This window comes from Salvelinus fontinalis, chromosome 26 (assembly GCF_029448725.1).
Source record: "Salvelinus fontinalis isolate EN_2023a chromosome 26, ASM2944872v1, whole genome shotgun sequence".
In the NCBI taxonomy this organism is placed as follows: Eukaryota; Metazoa; Chordata; class Actinopteri; order Salmoniformes; family Salmonidae; genus Salvelinus; species Salvelinus fontinalis.
In genome coordinates, this window is record NC_074690.1 from 37,613,209 (window position 1) to 37,631,906 (window position 18,698).

At 42.3% G+C, this 18,698-nt stretch overlaps 1 protein-coding gene across 2 annotated transcripts; it reads right to left on the reverse strand.

Moving 5' to 3' along the window:
• Positions 1–237: 237 nt before the first annotated feature.
• On the reverse strand, positions 238–8,948 carry prmt5 (protein arginine methyltransferase 5). 2 transcript variants are annotated; one of them, XM_055883777.1, is made up of 16 exons: positions 8,784–8,948; positions 5,620–5,738; positions 5,359–5,444; positions 4,945–5,079; positions 4,691–4,803; positions 4,560–4,609; positions 4,277–4,440; positions 4,010–4,171; positions 3,155–3,232; positions 2,975–3,033; positions 2,740–2,862; positions 2,308–2,483; positions 1,749–1,952; positions 1,490–1,602; positions 1,324–1,392; positions 238–1,227 (listed from the first exon to the last, which is right to left on the reverse strand). In XM_055883777.1, the coding sequence occupies exons 1-16, from the start codon at positions 8,879–8,881 to the stop codon at positions 1,075–1,077; spliced, it is 1,902 nt and encodes a 633-aa protein (XP_055739752.1). In that variant the 5' UTR covers positions 8,882–8,948; the 3' UTR covers positions 238–1,074. The 2 variants fall into 2 exon arrangements, with proteins under 2 accessions (XP_055739752.1, XP_055739753.1); XM_055883778.1 differs by having other exon boundaries at positions 1,324–1,388; positions 1,492–1,602; positions 8,784–8,947.
• Positions 8,949–18,698: the final 9,750 nt, after the last annotated feature.

Consider the following 18,698-nt stretch of genomic DNA (forward strand, 5'->3'; position numbering starts at 1 on the left):
ATCAGTAGATCATTCAATGGTGTAGTCTGTTGAGAAGACACTTTAGGATGAGGATATATTTCATAGACATACATTTGTGTACAAGCGTGCATTCAAGTTTGAAATTCCAAATAGCTTTTGATATATGCTTGGCAATGGAATAGGGACCTTGTCACAGCCTGCCATTTTACTCATGGAGGGGACATACTAAATAAGTCAATGGAAGAAGCACATACAAACGGTGCAGAGCAGCAAATATCTAGTATTATTGTCTTTATTGTCTTAACATGGCCCAGACAAAAACAAAAAATGGACACCCGAAAAACATACATCCTGAAAAGCCCGCCTCCTACAACCTGCAGTATCGGAGTTGTAACCAGGTAAGTGTTGAGTGACAATTTAGAGCCATCTCATCCGAGTTGTAGCTTGGAATGTGTGCTCAGGGGACCTAGACCAAATAAATACTTGTTATTTTTCAGTTACTTGATTTAGGTTGCTCAGCATGCCAGAGTTCACGTTTTTGGGACTATTCCATTGGCACTTAAAGTATTTGAATGAAAACAAGTACATGTTTGACCCAGGTGTGGTTGTCAGTAAGGCTGAGGTCCTGTTGGCAAGTCTGTGTGACTGCGATGCCAGGTGACTGACTGAAACAATATAAAAAAACAAAAAAAAACAGATTCTCTTCAAAGGGAGGACGGATGACGACCCACGTAGACAGAAAAGGCTGAGTCTATGAGATCCACTCTAAAGATATCTTAACTGCCTGCTATACAAGTAACTTAATCTCAGTAAACATTGTATTTGAATGATAGTCCTTGCCTGAAACTGACTCCTCTTAATAACACTGTAAAATAGACTCAAAATCAGTCCCATCTAAACCATTGATTGGATTCTCATTTGCAGATCTAAAGCGTCACCATGATCCTGGTCCATATGTTTCATGGTATGAGCAGGCTCATTATTACAGGCCAATTAGTCAAATGCTGGACATTGAGAGAAACTACCTGCACTTCATTAGCAACAAAGTGCCTGTTTAATTGTGTCTGTATATATGTGTGTATATATGCGAGTATGAGTGTGTGTGCGAGGTCATCACAGGCCGATGGTGTAGGATCTTCCTGCTGGGTTGTGGATAGCGGAGCATGAGGGCTCTGTCACGGCCCACTCATACCACACCTTCTTCCCATTGTTACACCTCCAGAACCTCACCACGACATCATCATCCCGCGTCACAGGGATCGGTTGCTGCAGGTGGAAGAAACGGGTCAATACACTACATTCTTTTGGGTAATAAAAATGTGCTAAATGTAAAGTATACATTTTACACGACAGTCAACTTACTTTGAGAGGGAACAGGATGGGGAACCAGGAGAACATTCCGGGAGAGTGGGTCTCCGGCTTGATACCTTGACCAGACAGACACACACACATTGATGTTAACGATATCCATCCACGATATCCATCCATCTTATACTTCAAAACATCACCATTCCCACTTTTGGTACTTACTGAGTGTGACGTCTCCGTAGAGAGTGGTCTCAAAGTATCCAGCAAAGCCATGCAGCACCGTGTTACATCCCACAGAGAATCTAAGGCACTGGTACCTATTGTTGTTCATATCTAAAAAGGAAAGGAAAGTACATTTATTACATATCTTGTGTGATCGTTACCCGGTGTTAGCTAGGGTGTGTGTATTACCTATGGTGGGATGTGGAGGGTTGGTGTGTAAGCTTTAGCCATGCAAGGGGGTTTGACGCGTCTGTTACCTGTGGTGGGGTGTACAAAGGTGAAGCAGGCTTTGGGCTCAGCCAGCTGGTGGAAGTTGTGGAGTCTGACGACATAGGGGGTCTCAAAGTGGCACTCGGGGTCCTTGTCTCGCTCCCTGCACCCTCTGACCTCATTATACAGCTTGGAAGAGGAGAGGGGGGCCAGGAAAGAGGTGTAGGAACAGGGGATGCTAACCCCACCATCTGAGGAACGAGATAAAATCGGGACAAGTTTGGATGAGAGAGGGTATAGGCAAAAAAGTGCTTTGAATGACATATCGTCACTGTCTGGTGAAAACCTCTCATCTCCAAAACAGAAACTTTTCAGTAAAAGTTCATATTTCCCCATTAACGAATGTACAATGACATTTCAGAAGCAATTTTTTAATCAACTTTGTTGGTCCTAGTCATGAAATGTTCCGAGTACACTGAGTGGAGTTACGGCTTACGAGGTTGTCACCCAACAGCGAAGAGATGGCCCGTTCACAGCTCTTTAGTAAGTAGGGTGACATTTCAATATCAACGAGGTGCACTGCAGAAGTGTAATATTTACACCTACCTTTGAGAAAGTGCTGTGCTCCATCTAGACACTCCGGGGAGAGCTCGTTGTCCCCGAAGGACCCGAGCAGCTCGCTGACGATGATGTCCGCCTTCTCAGGTGCCGCCCACTCCCTCATGTCACACGACACCACGGTGACCTGATCGCCCCACTCCTCAAACTTCCAGTTCTCAAGCCTGGGGATAGAGTGGCAGGATCAGTCTCACAGACAGATAGAGGGTGGAGCTCAATGGAGATTAACGTTGCCAACCTTCCCATTATAGTCTTGTAATTTACCTGCCAGAAAGCATTAACCCTTACTGGGAGATTACTCGTAATAGATTAATTAAAATAGCTTCATTAATGTAATCATGTTGAATGAGTTCTATAATCTCCTTGAATGAGGTTGGTGAACAATGGAAACCCCATTAGAGGGTCAGAGAGTTCACTCACGTGACGACAGCGTTGGGGTTCTTTTCCACAGCGTAGATACGGAGCTTCCTGTCAGCCTGCTTGGCAGCACGCAGGGAGGCATTGACCAGAGGACCTCTCCCAGCCCCCAGCACCATCAAAACTCTAAGGTCACAGAGCACATACTGTTACGCAGGTGATACAGAGGGGGAAGGTCATTGTCAGGAGAATAAATACTAAGAGAGATGACAGACAGGTAGGTGTTTGAGCTACTCACTGTGTATTGGTTGCCTTCCTCTCCTCCGGAACTCTGTCGAGCAGACACTTGTACACAGCCTGCAGAAATATCAAGAGAACCCAATCAGTACTTCATTATATTACCATACCAGCCACAGCACCATTGCTAGATGTTACAGTGTATTAGAATGGGAAGACATCTGTATCAAAGGCTCCTTACCTGCTGGTACTGGGAGTATTTGATGGGATCCTTCTCGAACACTTCATAGGTCTGAGACTCCAGATTGTCCATGAGGGGCTAATGGGAAGAGAACAATTAGAGACAAAGAATCCAATGCATACACACAAAATATAATAGGGGTGGGAATTGCCAGGGACCTCACGATACTTCGGTGCCGATATGATATGTATTGCGATTCTATAAGTTTGTGATGCGATACTGCGATTTGATGTTACAAACACATGTCTGCTACTGAAACGAGAAAATTAGTTTTGATCAGTAAGGGAAATACATGCTGAAAAAGTTGGCTCACTAGTTAAAAAGAAGACTGAGAACAAGCTATAGGATGAAAAATAACAGCGTTTTGGCGCAGGTACAGCCAACTAGCTAAAAATATTTTTGACTTGGCGTCAAAGTAACAATATAATATTGTCCAAAATTGGCAAACTATCAATTCCCCACCCATCACTACAATATGCACTACCAGTCAAAAGTTTGGACACACCTACTCATTCCAGGGTTTTTATTTATTTTTACTATTTTCTACATTGTAAAATAATAGTGAAGACATCAAAACTATGAAATAACACATATGGAATCATGTAGTAACCAAAAAAGTGTTAAACAAATCAAAATATATTTAATATTCGAGGTTCTACAAAGTAGACACCCTTTACCTAGATGACATCTTTGCACACTCTTGGTATTATTTATTTCATCGTTTTGATGTCGTCACGATTATTCTAGAAGTTAAAAAATAGTAGGAAATAAAGAAAAACCCTGGAATGAGTAGGTGTGTCCAAACTTTTGACTGGTACTGTAGGTATGACTATTTGCAAACCTCAACACACATACCTGGAGAGGAGACTGTAGGTAATCCTCATAACCCTTGGCAAACAGTTCATAGGCATTGGGGACAGGGCGGTTCTGGTTGAGGTATTCAAGGTATTGCAGGTAGGAGCGGAAGTCCTTCTCACTGTGACGACTGGTGCCAGTGAAGATGAACTGGGCCTCAAGCTGGGAGACGAGAAAATGTTTCGTAAAATACATAATCAAGGACAGAGTGAAGACAAAATATTTTTATTTGCTATACCAATTGCCGTAGCCTAGAATAGACAGTACCTTGAAGAGACGGAAGATGATTTTCTGGTGGGGTTTTGAAAGGACTGGGAACCCTTTCTTATTGGTCAAAAAGATGCTGGTGGGAAGAACGGCTGCTTTGATTGGCTCCCCAAGCCACTTGTCAATCACAGCGTCGGAGGGCATGTTTTCTCCAACCTCAATGGCTTCAGCAAAAGGAAGGGAAGACAAATCAGGAACAATTACTTATCAGTTACTTATCAAAACAATTACTTATCAGTTTGTCAACACCACCCCAACATGTTTCCCCGTCTTGCTCCCTTACCTAAACAGATTCTCTTGTTGTAGTCACACAGAGTTCTGAATGAATGCCACCTGAAAAAGGAAAAACCCAAGGTACATTTATAACTAAAACTAAAAAAAATCTGCAGGCCCTGGTCACAGCACAATACTTACCAGGCCCAGGTCTTCTCGTCATCACTGCCATCATCTGTGTGTTTCGTAGGCTCGTTCTCGATAATGTCATCACGCATGTCGTCAGCGGAAATCAGGGGGACCCGGATCCAAAACTGATATGAAACAATCCAGTTGCTTAGTTTTAAGTTAACCGATTTACCTTAACATTGCCCGTCACAATACAAGTCAAGGATTAAGAATGAGTTATAATTCGTATATGCTATAGATAGAGAATGTCTGAGTGCTGTAGTCACCATGCAGGAGTGGTGTCCCGTCTGGATGTGGTTGAGCAGCACGCGGGCCAGGTTGGCACAGTGAGGGCCCTTCAGAGGGACCATGAAGGCTGGCAGACCCAGATATGCTGAGAAATTCAGCTCCTGTACCAGGGCCTGAGACAGGACAGAGGGATGGCAGGACAGAGCAACAATTCAACTTGTAGCTAAGATGTTTAAAACTTTCTGCTTGAACTTTTCTTAGTTCACGAACAAGGACGGGGGTCTATTCACTAAACCAAACAGAACCAAACGGAAGAAAATGGGGAGGGATCCAATAATCCCCCCCCCAAAAGAAGCAGTCGTTCTCATTGCAAAAAGTTATTTGGGGAAATGTTTTGCAACTGTTTGCTACGTTGGAAGTTCATGAACACACCCAAAGTCTGTCCAACTCACCGCTTCTGAATTCCTGCGTTCTGTCTCCACCTCTGAGTCGGTCTCGATCCATGGAGAAAGCTTTCCAACAACCAGAGTGTTCCAGTCTGGGTAAGGAAGAAGTCAAATTCAATATCCGGATACTTAATTAAATATACATACTATAGAGCCATTTAGATGGCCCTGTAAGTAGATGCTCCTGTGCTCAGTGGAACTGGGGCATGTGCATGAGAATGAACTGTCTACCATTGAGGTCAGTATGAATACAGGTAGCCTCCTCACCTCTCCCACAGAGCAGAAGGTCAGAGCGCGTATGTGCTCCTGATCGGACTTTGGCGGGGTCCAACTCAAACTCCCTCCTGAACCTCGGGTGGAAGAGGGGCATGCACAGGAAGTCAAACCTGAAAGAGAAAGTGACAAATGGGACACATTAGTTGACACTTGATCTAACATTAGTTTAGTTTACTAGGATCCCCATTAGTTACTGCACATGCAGCAGCTACTTTTCCTGGGGTCAACATAAAACGTACAAATACATGACAAAGTACAGAACAGTTATAGACAAGAACACAAGATAATACATTAAAATTCCATAAAAATAAAACTTGCTGAAAAGACACAAATTACAGTTGAAGTCGGAAGTTTACATACACTTAGGTTGGAGTCATTAAAACTCGTTTTTCACCCACTCCAAATATGTCTTGTTAACAAACTATAGTTTTGGCAAGTCAGTTAGGACATCTACTTTGTGCATGACAAGTCATTTTTCCAACAATTGTTTAGACAGATTATTTCACTGTATCACAATTCCAGTGGGTCAGAAGTATACATAAACTAATTTGACTGTGCCTTTATACAGCTTGGAAAATCCAGAAAATGATGTTATGGCTTTAGAAGCTTCTGATAGGCTAATTGACATAATTTGAGTCAATTGGAGGTGTACCTTTGGATGTATTTCAAGGCCTACCTTCAAACTCAGTGCCTCTTTGCTTGACATCATGGGAAAACCAAAGGAAATCAGTCAAGACCTCAGAAAAAACATTGTAGACCTCAAGTCTGGTTCATCCTTGGGAGCAATTTCCAAATGCCTGGAAGGAGACACGTTCTGTCTCTTAGAGACGAACGTACTTTGGTGCAAAAAGTGCAAATAAATCCCAGAACAGCAGCAAAGGACCATGTGAAGATGCTGGAGGAAACCGGTACAAAAGTACCGACATAACCTGAAAGGCCGCTCAGCAAGGAAGAAACCACTGCTCCAAAACCACCATAAAAAAAGAAAGACTACAATTTGCAACTGCACATGGGGACAAAGACAGCACTGTTTGAGAAATGTCCTCTGGTCTGATGAAACAAAAATACAACTGTTTGGCAATAATGACGATCGTTATGTTTGTGGCAAAAAGGGGGAGGCTGCAAGCCGAAGAACACCATCCCAACCGTGAAGCACGGGGTGGCAGCTTCATGTTGTGGGGGTGCTTTGCTGCAGGAGGGACTGGTGCACTTCACAAAATATATGGCATCATGAGGATGGAAAATTATGTGGATATATTGAAGCAACATCTCATGACATCAGTCAGGAAGTTAAAGCTTGGTCACAAATGGGTCTTCCAAATGGACAATGACCCCAAGCATACTTCCAAAGTTGTGGCAAAATGGCTTAAGGACAACAAAGTAAAGGTATTGGAGTGGCCATCACAAAGCGATGACCTCAATCCCATAGAAAATGTGTGGGCATAACTGAAAAAGCGTGTGCGAGCAAGGAGGCCTATAAACCTGACTCAGTTACACCAGCTCGGTCAGGAGGAATGGGCCAAAATTCACCAAACTTGTCGGAAGCTCGTGGAAGGCTACCTGAAACATTTGACCCAAGTTAAACAATTTAAAGGCAATGCTACCAAATACTAATTGAGTGTATGTAAACTTCTGACCCACTGGGAATGCGATGAAATAAATAAAAGCAGAAATAAATAATTCTCTATTATTCTGACATTTCACATTCTTACAATAAAGTGGTGATCCTAACTGACCTAAGACAGGGAATTTTTTACTAGGATTTAATGTTAGGAATTGTGAAAAACAAAGTTTTAAAATATTTGGCTAAGGTGTATGTAAACTTCCGACTTCAACTGTATATTTACACCATTAATATACAGTATCAGTCAAAAGTTTGGACACACCTACTCACTCAAGGGTTTCTCATCCAAGAGTGTGTAAAGCTGTCATCAAGTCAAAGGGTGGCTACTTTGAAGAATCTCAAATCTATTTTGTTTAACACTTCTTTTGGTTACTACATGATTCCATGTGTTATTTCATAGTTTTGATGTCTTCACTATTATTCTACAATATAGAAAATCGTAAAAATAAAGAAAAACACTGGAATTAGTAGGTGTCCAAACTTTTGACTAGTACTGTATATACACATATGCATATATACAGTACAGTTAAAGTACATTTACATTTAAGTCATTTAGCAGACGCTCTTATCCAGAGCGACTTACAAGTACTTACATTCCTACTTTTTTTTGTTTGTAGATATTTAGAAAGAGGACAGACACTGATACAAGATGTTGTTTTAAAGCTAAACGTGCTGTTTGCCTGAGTAACCTCTGGTGGCAGAGCAGTCCATGACGATATGGCTCTATACATAACTGAACGAAATATTAAATCGGTTTTTGGTTTAGGGACAGTGAAGAAACCCATAGTGGCGGGTTCTGTTTGAAATGTACGCAAACCTATTACTCGACGTAGGCATTTTCAACACAGAGATGTTTGTTAAAAAGACTCGAAGAGAAGTAGTCAATTTCTCCTCAACCATGAATGACTATCATGCGTGTTGTTGTTAGTTCTTTGTGTGTAGTTAACATTGGCAAGGCATACTGCTTTGTTTTGAGCCAGCTGCGGCTTTACACGGACTTTCTTTGCTGCACCTGACCATTACTGGACACTGATCAAGATGATACAAAATTAAAGCCTGAACAACTAGTACAGTTGATCTCTGTGTCAAAAAATATTTGTATAAACATACATACCTCGCCCTATCTTTACAACAACTTAGTCAATGACTTGATAATGATAACTGACCATTGAAATAACTTGACGCTCTTGCATGAAGTTGACTGTAGCTAGGCATATTGCTGTAGCTACAAACGTTTAAGGTTATTTACTTGGATAATACATTCAAGTAACGTCATGGCTCCACTGTCAAATGTATTCTCATAAAATCATATTGAGGTCATGGTAAGGAGGATCATCTCGTTGTTAGCCATTGTGATGGTGCACGTGGTAATTCACCGTCACCGGCAAATTCGCCTAGCTAGCGAGCTACGAGTAAAATAGCTAGCAACATCACATGCAGAAATGAAGCCGAATGGTATATACTAGCCTTGTCGGCTCCTGTATTGACCACCTCCCCCCAAATAATTGCTGGAGTGAAACAGTTTACTTACCCAAGTTTAGCCACCGCCGCAAGTGTGTCAGCAACCTCGGGCACACAACTCAAATCTCTCCCGCAGGACACCCTGCCTCCTGTGCTGTGGGACGCCATCGTCAGCCGAGTGAATGGGAAAGAAGAGAGTTGCAGTTTAGTAAAAGGAAACTGACGCCATTTTGGCTCGGGTCATGTATTTGCTATCATTGGAGCTGAGAGTCAAAATGACTTCCTCCGGAATGCAGTTTCACACGTTTCGAGAACTGTCGCGATACTTGCACGCCCAGTGAGATTATGGTAGTTTGAGGCTGTTGTTCGAAAAACACTTGGGATCATCTTGATCATGTACACTGCATTCAAAATAATTGGGAACTCGGCAATCTCCAACTTCAGTGCGTTCAACACAACTGGGAATTCGGAAAAAAAGCTAGCTCCAACCGGAAAAATCATCAAATTCGGGAATCTTTTTATTTAACCTTTCTTTAACAAAGCAAGTCAGAGTTCCTGAGTTGGAATTCTGAGTTGGATGATCGTTTAAATTATTTTTCCCGCTCTGAGTTGTTTCCAGGTGATTTGAACGCACTGAAGACGGAAGTCAGAGATTTCCCAGTTCCGTGTTCCCAGTTGTTTTGAACGTGGCACCAGTTGTCTTGAAAGCACCAATAGAGGGGTTGGCTGACAATATCACAAAAATTATGGCAGGCTTCAATAGAGCTAAAGGAAGTGGCCTTGTTCGAGAGGATCAAAACTGCAATGTGTCATGGATAAATTGTGACTGACTGACTGATCTACAAATAATAATGAGTCCTTATTTATGATACAAGGTGATTTGTAGATCAGTCAGCATGCAGTCGTTTTGATGCTTTCAAACATGGCCAGTGTGTTGTGATTCTGGATGGAAATGTAGCTAGCAACAATGACAATAATTAGTTGATGTTGCTGTACGTGATCCAACACGTTCATAAAAGCGTAGTCAACAGAAGTCCAATGGCACTTCTGATAATCAAAGCAACTAGATCCCATGCATTTCACTGACTGGTCACAGTGCATTTGACTGACAGCTTACAGTGATCACTAGTCTTATTCCACCTTTGAAATGTAAAATTACATTTATTGTGTTAGTGTGTTGAATGGATAAATGGTGCTGGAGGGAATAGCAGCCGTTTTACGGGCTCCTGACCAATTGTGCAATTTTTTGTGTTTTTCTTCTTCTTAAAGTTTTTTGTAATGTTTCCGCCATCACTTCCTATGACTGAAAAGAGCTTCTGGACATCAGAACAGAGATCACTAACCTCAATTTGTATGAGGATTTCTACTTCAATGAGTCGGAAGCGGAAGATATATTGCTCATCCTGGACATGGCCCAAATCCCCGATACTCGGAAAAGAAGAGGCGGCATTACAGAGGCCGGCGTGCGTGATACCTGATGAGACTTCGTCGGCGAGTTGATAAAACGCTTTTGCACTCCAATCTATTGGCGAACGTGCAATCACTGGAGAATAAACTGGACGAACTCCGTTCGAGACTATCCTATCAATGTGATCTGAAGACTGTAATATCCTATGTTTCTCCAATTCGTGGCTGAACAAGGACATGGAAAATATACATTTCTATGCATCGGCAGGACAGAACGGCAGGGGTGTTCAGGGGTGGTGGTGTGTGTCTCTTTGTTAACAACAGCTGTTGCTCGATCTCTAAAATTAAGGAAGTATGTGGAAATTCTATCTTTAACAAATAATGAGGAGAGGCAAAATCTATGATCAATCAAGGTATTACTTTTATTAAAAACATATTATAATAAGGAGGCTGGTCGCCCCACCCACACAGGTGAAATGGAGTGAGAGCTTCCTGTACAATGAGTACAGGATCATTTATATAGTCCAGCTACCCCATGCAAGCATCTGCAAAACACGTGACCCTATGTAGGTGTATGTGTGTGTGAGGGGGGGTGAAAAGGTTGCCAGATTCACTCCAGACATACTTCCTCTAACAGTAGCTCAACGGTTCCCCCAAATTGGGCAAGCAAGTGCCTTTGACTGTTGGCCCAGATTATGTATGGTCGTACTGGTCACACACACACACACACACACACACACACACACACACACACACACACACACACACACACACACACACACACACACACACACACACACACACACACACACACACACGCACACCCACACGCACACGCACACGCACACACACACAACACATGAATCTGTGGCCCAGAAGCAGGCTCCAAACAGAACAATAGCTTTATCATTAGTGTGCAGGATATAATCTTTACTCTGTCTCCAGTTAACTTAAGAGGAACCAGTGAGTTTCTGTCAAGTCTTGGCTGAGTGCCCAGACATCATAGGGTCATTCTACACACAGAAAGAACAGTTAGAACAGCCCTCACAGAAGTCTCGAGGTTCTGCTTGCCTGAGTTAGAATTCCTCCCGATAAGCTGTAGACCATACTATTTATCAAGAGAGTTTTCATAAATATATTTTTTGTAGCTGTCCATTTACCATAACAAACCAATGCTGGCGCTAAGACCGTACACAACGTGCTCTATAGGGCCATAAGCAAACAAGAAAATGCTTACCCAGAGGCGGCGCTCCTAGTGGCCAGTGATTTTAATGCAGGAAGATTTAAATCCTTTTTACCAATTTTAAGGCAACTAAAAGCAAAACTCTAGATCACCTGAACTCCACACACAGAGACACATACAAAGTCCTCCATTTGGCAAATCTGACCATAACTCTATCCTCCTGATTCCTGCTTACAAGCACAACAGGAAGTACCAGTGACACACTCGATACAGAAGTGGTTCGATGAAGTGGACGGTAAGCCACAGGACTGTTTCGCTAGCACAGACTGGAATATGTTCCGGGATTCATTCAATGGCATTGAGGAGTTTACCACATCAGTCACTAGCTTCATTAATAAGTGCATTGACAATGTCGTCCCCACATTGACCATATGTACATATCCCAACCAGAAGCCATAAATTACAGGCAACATCTGCACTGGGCTAAAGGCTAGAGCTGCCACTTTCAAAGAGCAGGACACTAATCCAGACGCTTATAAGAAATCCCCCTACACCCTACACCCTCCAATGAAACCATCAAACAGGCATAGCGTCAATACAGAACCAAGATCAAATCCTACTACACCGGCTCTGACGCTCGTCGGATGTGGCAGGGCTTGTAAACTATGATGGATTACAAAGGGAAGCCCAGCTGCGGGCTGCCCAGTAACGCAAGTCTACCAGATGAGCTAAATGCCTTCTATGCTCGCGTTGAGGCAAGTAACACTGAACCATGCATGAAAGCACCAGCTGTTCTGGATGACTGTGTGAACGCACTCTCAGTAGCCAACGTGAGTAAGACTTATAAACAGCTTAACATTAACAAGGCTGCAGGGCCAGTGGTGGAAAAAATACCCAATTGTCATATTTGAGTAAAAGTAAAGATACCTTAACTTTTGAAATTGACTTAAGTAAAAGTGAAAGTCACTAAGTAAAATATGATTTAAATATAGGTAATTGCTAAAATATAGTTAGTAAAGGTATAAATAATTTCAAATTCCTTATATTAAGCAAACCAGACGGCACCACTTTCTTGTTTAATTAAAATTTACGGATAGCCAGGGGCACACTCCAACACTCAGACACAATTTACAAACAAAGCATGTGTGTTTAGTGATAAGTGCGTGAATTGAACCATTTTCCTGTCTTGCTAAGCATAGAAAATGTAACGAGTACTTTTGAGTGTCAGGGAAAATGTATAGAGTAAAAAGTACATAATTTCAATTAGGAATGTAGTGATGTAAAAGTTATAAATAGTAAAGTAGAGATACCCCCAAAAAACTACTTCACTGACATTTTCAACCTCTCCCTAACTGTCTGTTTCAAGCAGTCCACCATAGTCCCTGTGCCCAAGAACACTAAGGTAACCTGTCAAAATGACCATCATCATGTAGGACTTACATCTGTTGCCATGAAATGCTTTGAAAGGCTGGTCATGGGTCACACCAACACCATCTAAGACACCCTGGACCCACTCCAATTAGCATACCGCCCCATCAGATCTACAGATGACACAATCTCTATTGCACTCCACACTGCCCTTTCCCATCTAGACAAAAGGAACACCTACTTGAGAATGCTGTTCATTGAGTACAGCTCAGCGTTCAACACCATAGTGCTCTCTAAGCTAAGGACCCTTGGATTAAACACCTTCCTCTGCTACTGGATCCTGGACTTCCTGACAGGCCACTCCCAGGTGGTGAGTGTAGGCAGCAACACATCCGCCACACTGATCCTGAACACGGGGGACCCTCAAGGGTGCATGCTTAGTCCCCTCCTGTACTCCGTGTTCACCCAAGACTGGATGGCAGCACATCTCCAACACAATCATTAAGTTTGCTGATGACACAACGGTACTAAGCCTGATCACTGACGACGATGAGACAGCCTACAGGGAGGAGTTCAGAGAACTGGCAGTGTGGTGCTAGGACAACAACTTCTCCCTCAATGTCAGCAAGACAAAGAACCTGATCGTGGACTATAGGAAACGGAGGGCCGAGCACGCACCCATTCACATCGACGGGGCTGTAGTGGAGCAAGTTGAGAGCTTCAAGATCCTCTGTGTCCACATCACTAAGAACCTATCACGGTCCAAACACACCAACACAGTCTAAGAGACAACACCTCTTCCCCCTATAGACACTACTGTTCAAAAGTTTGGGGTCACTTAGAAGTGTCTTTGTTTTTTAAAGAAAAGCACATTTTTTTGTCGATTAAAATTACATCAAATTAATCAGAAATACAGTGTAGACATTGTTAATGTTGTAAATTACATTGCAGCTGGAAAAGGCAGAGTTTTTAATGGAATATCTACATAGGCGTACAGAGGCCCGTTATCAGCAACCATCACTCCTGTGTTCCAATGGCACGTTGTCTTAGCTAATCCAAGTGTATCATTTTAAAAGACTAATTGATCATTAAATAACCCTTTTGAGATAATGTTAGCACAGCTGAAAACTGTTGTCCTGTTTAAAGAAGCAATTAAAACTGGCCTTCTTTAGACTAGTTGAGTATCTGGAGCATCAGCATTTGTGTGTTCGATTACAGGCTAAAAATGGCCAGAAACAAAGAACTTTCTTCTGAAACTCGTTAGTCTATTCTTGTTCTGAGAAATGAAGGCTTTTCCATGCAAGAAATTGCCAAGAAAATGAAGATCTCATACAACGATGTGTACCACTCCCTTCACAGAACAGCGCAAACTGTCTCTAACCAGAATAGAAGGAGGTGTGGGAGGCCCCGGTGCACAACTGAGCAAGAGGACAAGTGCATTTGAGTGTATAGTTTGAGAAACAGACGCCCCACAAGTCCTCAACTGGCAGATTCATTAAATAGTACCCGCAAAACACCAGTCTCAACATCAACAGTGAAGAGGCGACTGCGGGATGCTGGCCTTCTAGGCAGAGTTGCTAAGAAAATACATATCTCAGACTGGCTAATAAAAAGAAAAGATTAAGATTTGCAAAATGACATAGACACTGGACAGTGGAACTCTGTCTAGAAGTTCAGCATCCCGGAGTCGCCTTTTCACTGTTGACGTTGAGACTGGTGTTTTGCGGGTACTATTTAATGAAGCTGCCAGTTGAGGACTTATGAGGCGTCTGTTTCTCAAACTAGACACCCTAATGTTATTTTGCTCTTGCTCAGCACCAAAAATATTCAATAAAATTCCATATTGTATTCTGTCTCTGTTGTCATTCAGTTAAGCCTGTACTTGATTGAAGTGTCACGTGCAACTACGTCCACGTTTGTAATTGTCTGATGCGCATTTTAAGGCAGAGGTCTAAGTTCAACTTAAATTTGTTCTAATGTTCGCAACAATTTGTTGTTGTTGTTGTTGTAGGTGCAGAAATGTAATAATTGTCATGTGCAAAGAAAACAAACTTGGCCCCGGACACTAAATGAGCTGTCAAGGACCCTGAGTAATTAAATCAAATGTTATTTGTCACATGCTTCGTAAACAACATGTGTTGACTAACAGTGAAATGCTTACTTATGGGCCCTTCCCAACAATGTAATAATTGCATTGCGAAAAAGTAAACAATCTAGGCCCCAGCCCCTAAATCAGTTGTCAAGGACCCTGAGAAATCAAATCAATCAAATCTTATTTGTCACATGCTTCGTAAACAACATGTGTAGACTAACAGTGAAATGCTCACTTACGGGTCCTTCCCAACAATGCAGAGAGATAAATAGCAAAATAATAGCAAAAATAATAACACAAGAAATAAATCCACAATTCGTAACGATAACTTGGCTGTATACACATGTACCAGTACCGAGACGATGTGCAGGGGTGTCGTGGGAATTCTTACACAGGGACACACAAAGTCAATCTTAATGAATTATTGTTTATTGTCAGTGCACCTGAGAGGTTTCAACCAACTCAATGCACCATAGTACACATGTCAATCAGGAGCTCTCCCTGGGCAGTCCCAGCATTTGTCTTATATACGGCTATACATAGACAAGTTATATTTGTATGATTTAGCATAATTAATTCATCATTACCGTTTTGTTTCATTCATGTGACCGACCAATACTGTTTCATAACATGTGACAGATCAATACCTCACGAGGCTTCTTCTCTTTAAGCTGAGACCTTGAAACGGAGATATCTTTAGTTCATTCTCAAATCAAGGTCTGGGCGTACTGCCAAATTTCAGATACTGATAAGTGAGGATTCGTTAAATCAGTCACTTGCATGAACACAGAAATTGGTTATTAGAACAGCATATAAATAGAACACAGAAATTAGTTATCAGAAAAGCACAAACATAAAAATTGACATTACAGGGGTACGAGGTAATTGAGGTAGATATGTACATACTGTATAGGTAAGGGTAAAGTGTAACGGCTTGTGCTCTCCTCATCCTCGGAAGAGGTGAGGAGAGAAGGATCCTCAGACCAAAACGCAGGCTTAGGGAAATAAGCCATCTTTATTATAAAATATGATGGCAACACGAAACGAAACAAAACACTTTAACAAGCTTACAAAATAACAAAACGACGTTGACGCAACCTGAACATAAACTTACATAACTAAACATAAACTTACGTACAGGAAAACAGACGACATCGAAACGAAACAAACAAACGCTACAGTCCTATGTGGTACGAACATACATACAGACACAGGAGACAATCACCCACAAACAAACAGTGAGAATGCCCTACCTAAATATGACTCTTAATTAGAGGCAAACGCAAACCACCTGCCTCTAATCAAGAGCCATACCAGGCAAACCAAAACCAACATAGAAACAGATAACATAGAATGCCCACCCAACCTCACGTCCTGACCAACTAACACACAAAAACTAACATAAATAGGTCAGGAACGTGACATAAAGTGACTAGGCAACAGGATAGATAATAAGCCGTAGCAGCAGCATACTGTATGTGATGAGTCAAAAGAGTTAATGCAAAAGGTCAATGCAGATAGTCCGTGTAGCTATTTGGTTAACTGTTTAGCAGTTGGGGGTAGAAGCTGTTCAGGTCTTGTTCCAGACTTGGTACATCTGTACCGCTTGCCGTGCGGTAGCAGAGAGAACCGTCTATGACTGTGGTGGCTGGAGTCTGACAATTTTTAGGGTGTTCCTCTGACACCACCTGGTATAGAGGTCCTGGATGTCAGGGAGCTCGGCCCCAGTGATATACTGGGCCGTACTCACTAACCTCTGTAGCGCCTTGCGGTCGGATGCCAAGCAGTTGCCATACCAAGCGGTGATGCTGCCAGTCAAGATGCTCTCAATTGTGCAGCTGTAGAACTTTTTGAGGATCTGAGGGTGCATGTCAAATCTTTTCAGCCTACTAAGGGTGAAAAGGCTTTGTCGTGCTTTCTTCATGACTGTGTTGGTGTGTGTGGTTCATGTTAATTCCTTAGTGATGTGGACACAAAGCAACTTGAAGCTCTCAACCCGCTCCACTGAGGGAGATGTTGTTGTCCTGGCACCACACTGCCAGATCACTGACATCCTCCCTATAGGCTGTCTCATCATCCTCTGTGATCAGGCCTACCACCATAGTGTTGTCAGCAAAAGGAATGATTTGGTTTTAAGTTGTGCGCAGCCACTCAGTCATAGGTGAACAGGGAGTACTGGAGGGGACTAAGCACACATTCTTGAGGGGCCCCCGTGTTGAGGATCAGAGTGGCCGATGTGTTGTTGCCTACCCTCACCACCAAGGAGCAGCCCGTCAAGAAGTCCAGGATCCAGTTGCAGATGGAGGTGTTCAGTCACAGGGTCCTGAGCTTAGTGATGAGCTTCAAGGGCCCTACGGTGTTCCCCACTGAGCTGTAGTCAATAAACAGCACTATCACATAGGTGTCCCTCTTGTCCAGGTGGGAGGCGGCAGTGTGGAGTATGGTAGAAAAATTATAAGATTATGTTATAATACTGTTTATGCATCAACTAAGGTTTGATGAGTATTCTCTCATCTGTGTCTGTGGGACTGAGTTGGGCCTCTGGGGCTTGGCGCTGGCAATTGATTTATGATGTGTTGGTGATAGAACCTACAGCCTGCATTCCATAGACTGAGTTGGTGTGTGTGACTCGAGACAGAGATGGCCTGTTGGAGTAGAACAAACCCCTCTTTGTTTCTAATCATCCTTGCATCTGGGAAACTAAGCCGGTGTCGTGTCTTTGGCTATGCCGGATTAAGTGATATGACATGCTATTCTATAAAATCCTTTCTCCGTAATTAATATTACCTGATTGAGCTAATCATGTAAATGTAATTAACTAGAAAGTCGGGGCACCACGAAATAATATTTATGGAGCTGTTATATTCCGAATAAACTCTTAAAGACCTAGTAATATTTTACATCAATAGCAGTCAATATTAATCGTCACCTTAATTCAGTCTCATCTGAAAGTTGTAAATTCTTGGTTATCTTCACGAACCCTGGCTAACAAGTTGAATCAGCAATACACAATTGGGTTTAATTATTTATTTACTAAATACCTAACTAATCACACAGAATTACATACACACAGAATGAATCATACCTTGATTACAAATTACGTCATCAAGGAAAACGTCCCTAGCGGACGGAACAGATATGACAGCTGGTTACACAAAAGAAAAGGGGTCTGGGTTTGAGTGAAAGAGCGGGAAGACTTGAGGAACAAAGGTACCAGCCATGCTATCGTAAACAAAGTATCTTATGCATTCTAAATTAACGCCCATTTGGAAAAGGAAAATGCAATATTTCCTCCTTGCTGCGCTTCGGTAGGTTGGTGGTAGATGAAAGGCCGTGTTGCCCAACCGAGTCCTTTGTCCTTTGAAGAATGTCTCTGGTGGTAAATTGGATACGTTGTAGTAATGTTGTTGTGTGGTAGACAGGATACTCTGTCTGTCCTTTCCTAGCCCAGGTTTGCAGCTGCTGTTGCTAACTCAACAGCTAGGAGGTATCACTTCTGTAGTGAATAAGAGTTCAAAGTTCATACCATTCGCAACCAAAGCTCATGCTGAGGTTGGCTTAGTTCTGTAGTTGACAGGTTTTGTCCTTTTAACGTATGGACCGTCGTCCTCACATCCTCGGAACAAAAGGTTATTTTGTCATCAAGGCTTTATATAGGAAGGGAGAGGAGGGCGTGTTTGAAAAGTTTTATAACCCATGTTTCTTCACAGGGGCGGGCCACTGATTGAGCAGAGCCCCAACCTTATGAAAACCCAAATCTCTCATTTGGAAGCTAAAATTACATTTCATCTCTTCACCAATAATTTTATATTCAAACATTTAAATTGAACAACAATTCCATGTGAATCTGATAACTACAATGTGCAGACTTTCCACTGTAGAGTTTATGTCCTCCTATTATTGATGAGAATGTCTCAGATGACAACCGAACTGAC

Excerpts from the sequence above, each read along its gene's own strand:
- prmt5 (XM_055883777.1), bottom strand. The coding sequence starts at position 8,881 with ATGGCGTCCCACAGCACAGGAGGCAGGGTGTCCTGCGGGAGAGATTTG. Across the intron at positions 5,080-5,358 it reads AACGCAGGAATTCAGAAGCG|GCCCTGGTACAGGAGCTGAA; the intron begins GTGAGTTGGACA and ends GTCCTGTCTCAG. Across the intron at positions 3,034-3,154 it reads AATACTCCCAGTACCAGCAG|GCTGTGTACAAGTGTCTGCT; the intron begins GTAAGGAGCCTT and ends ATATTTCTGCAG.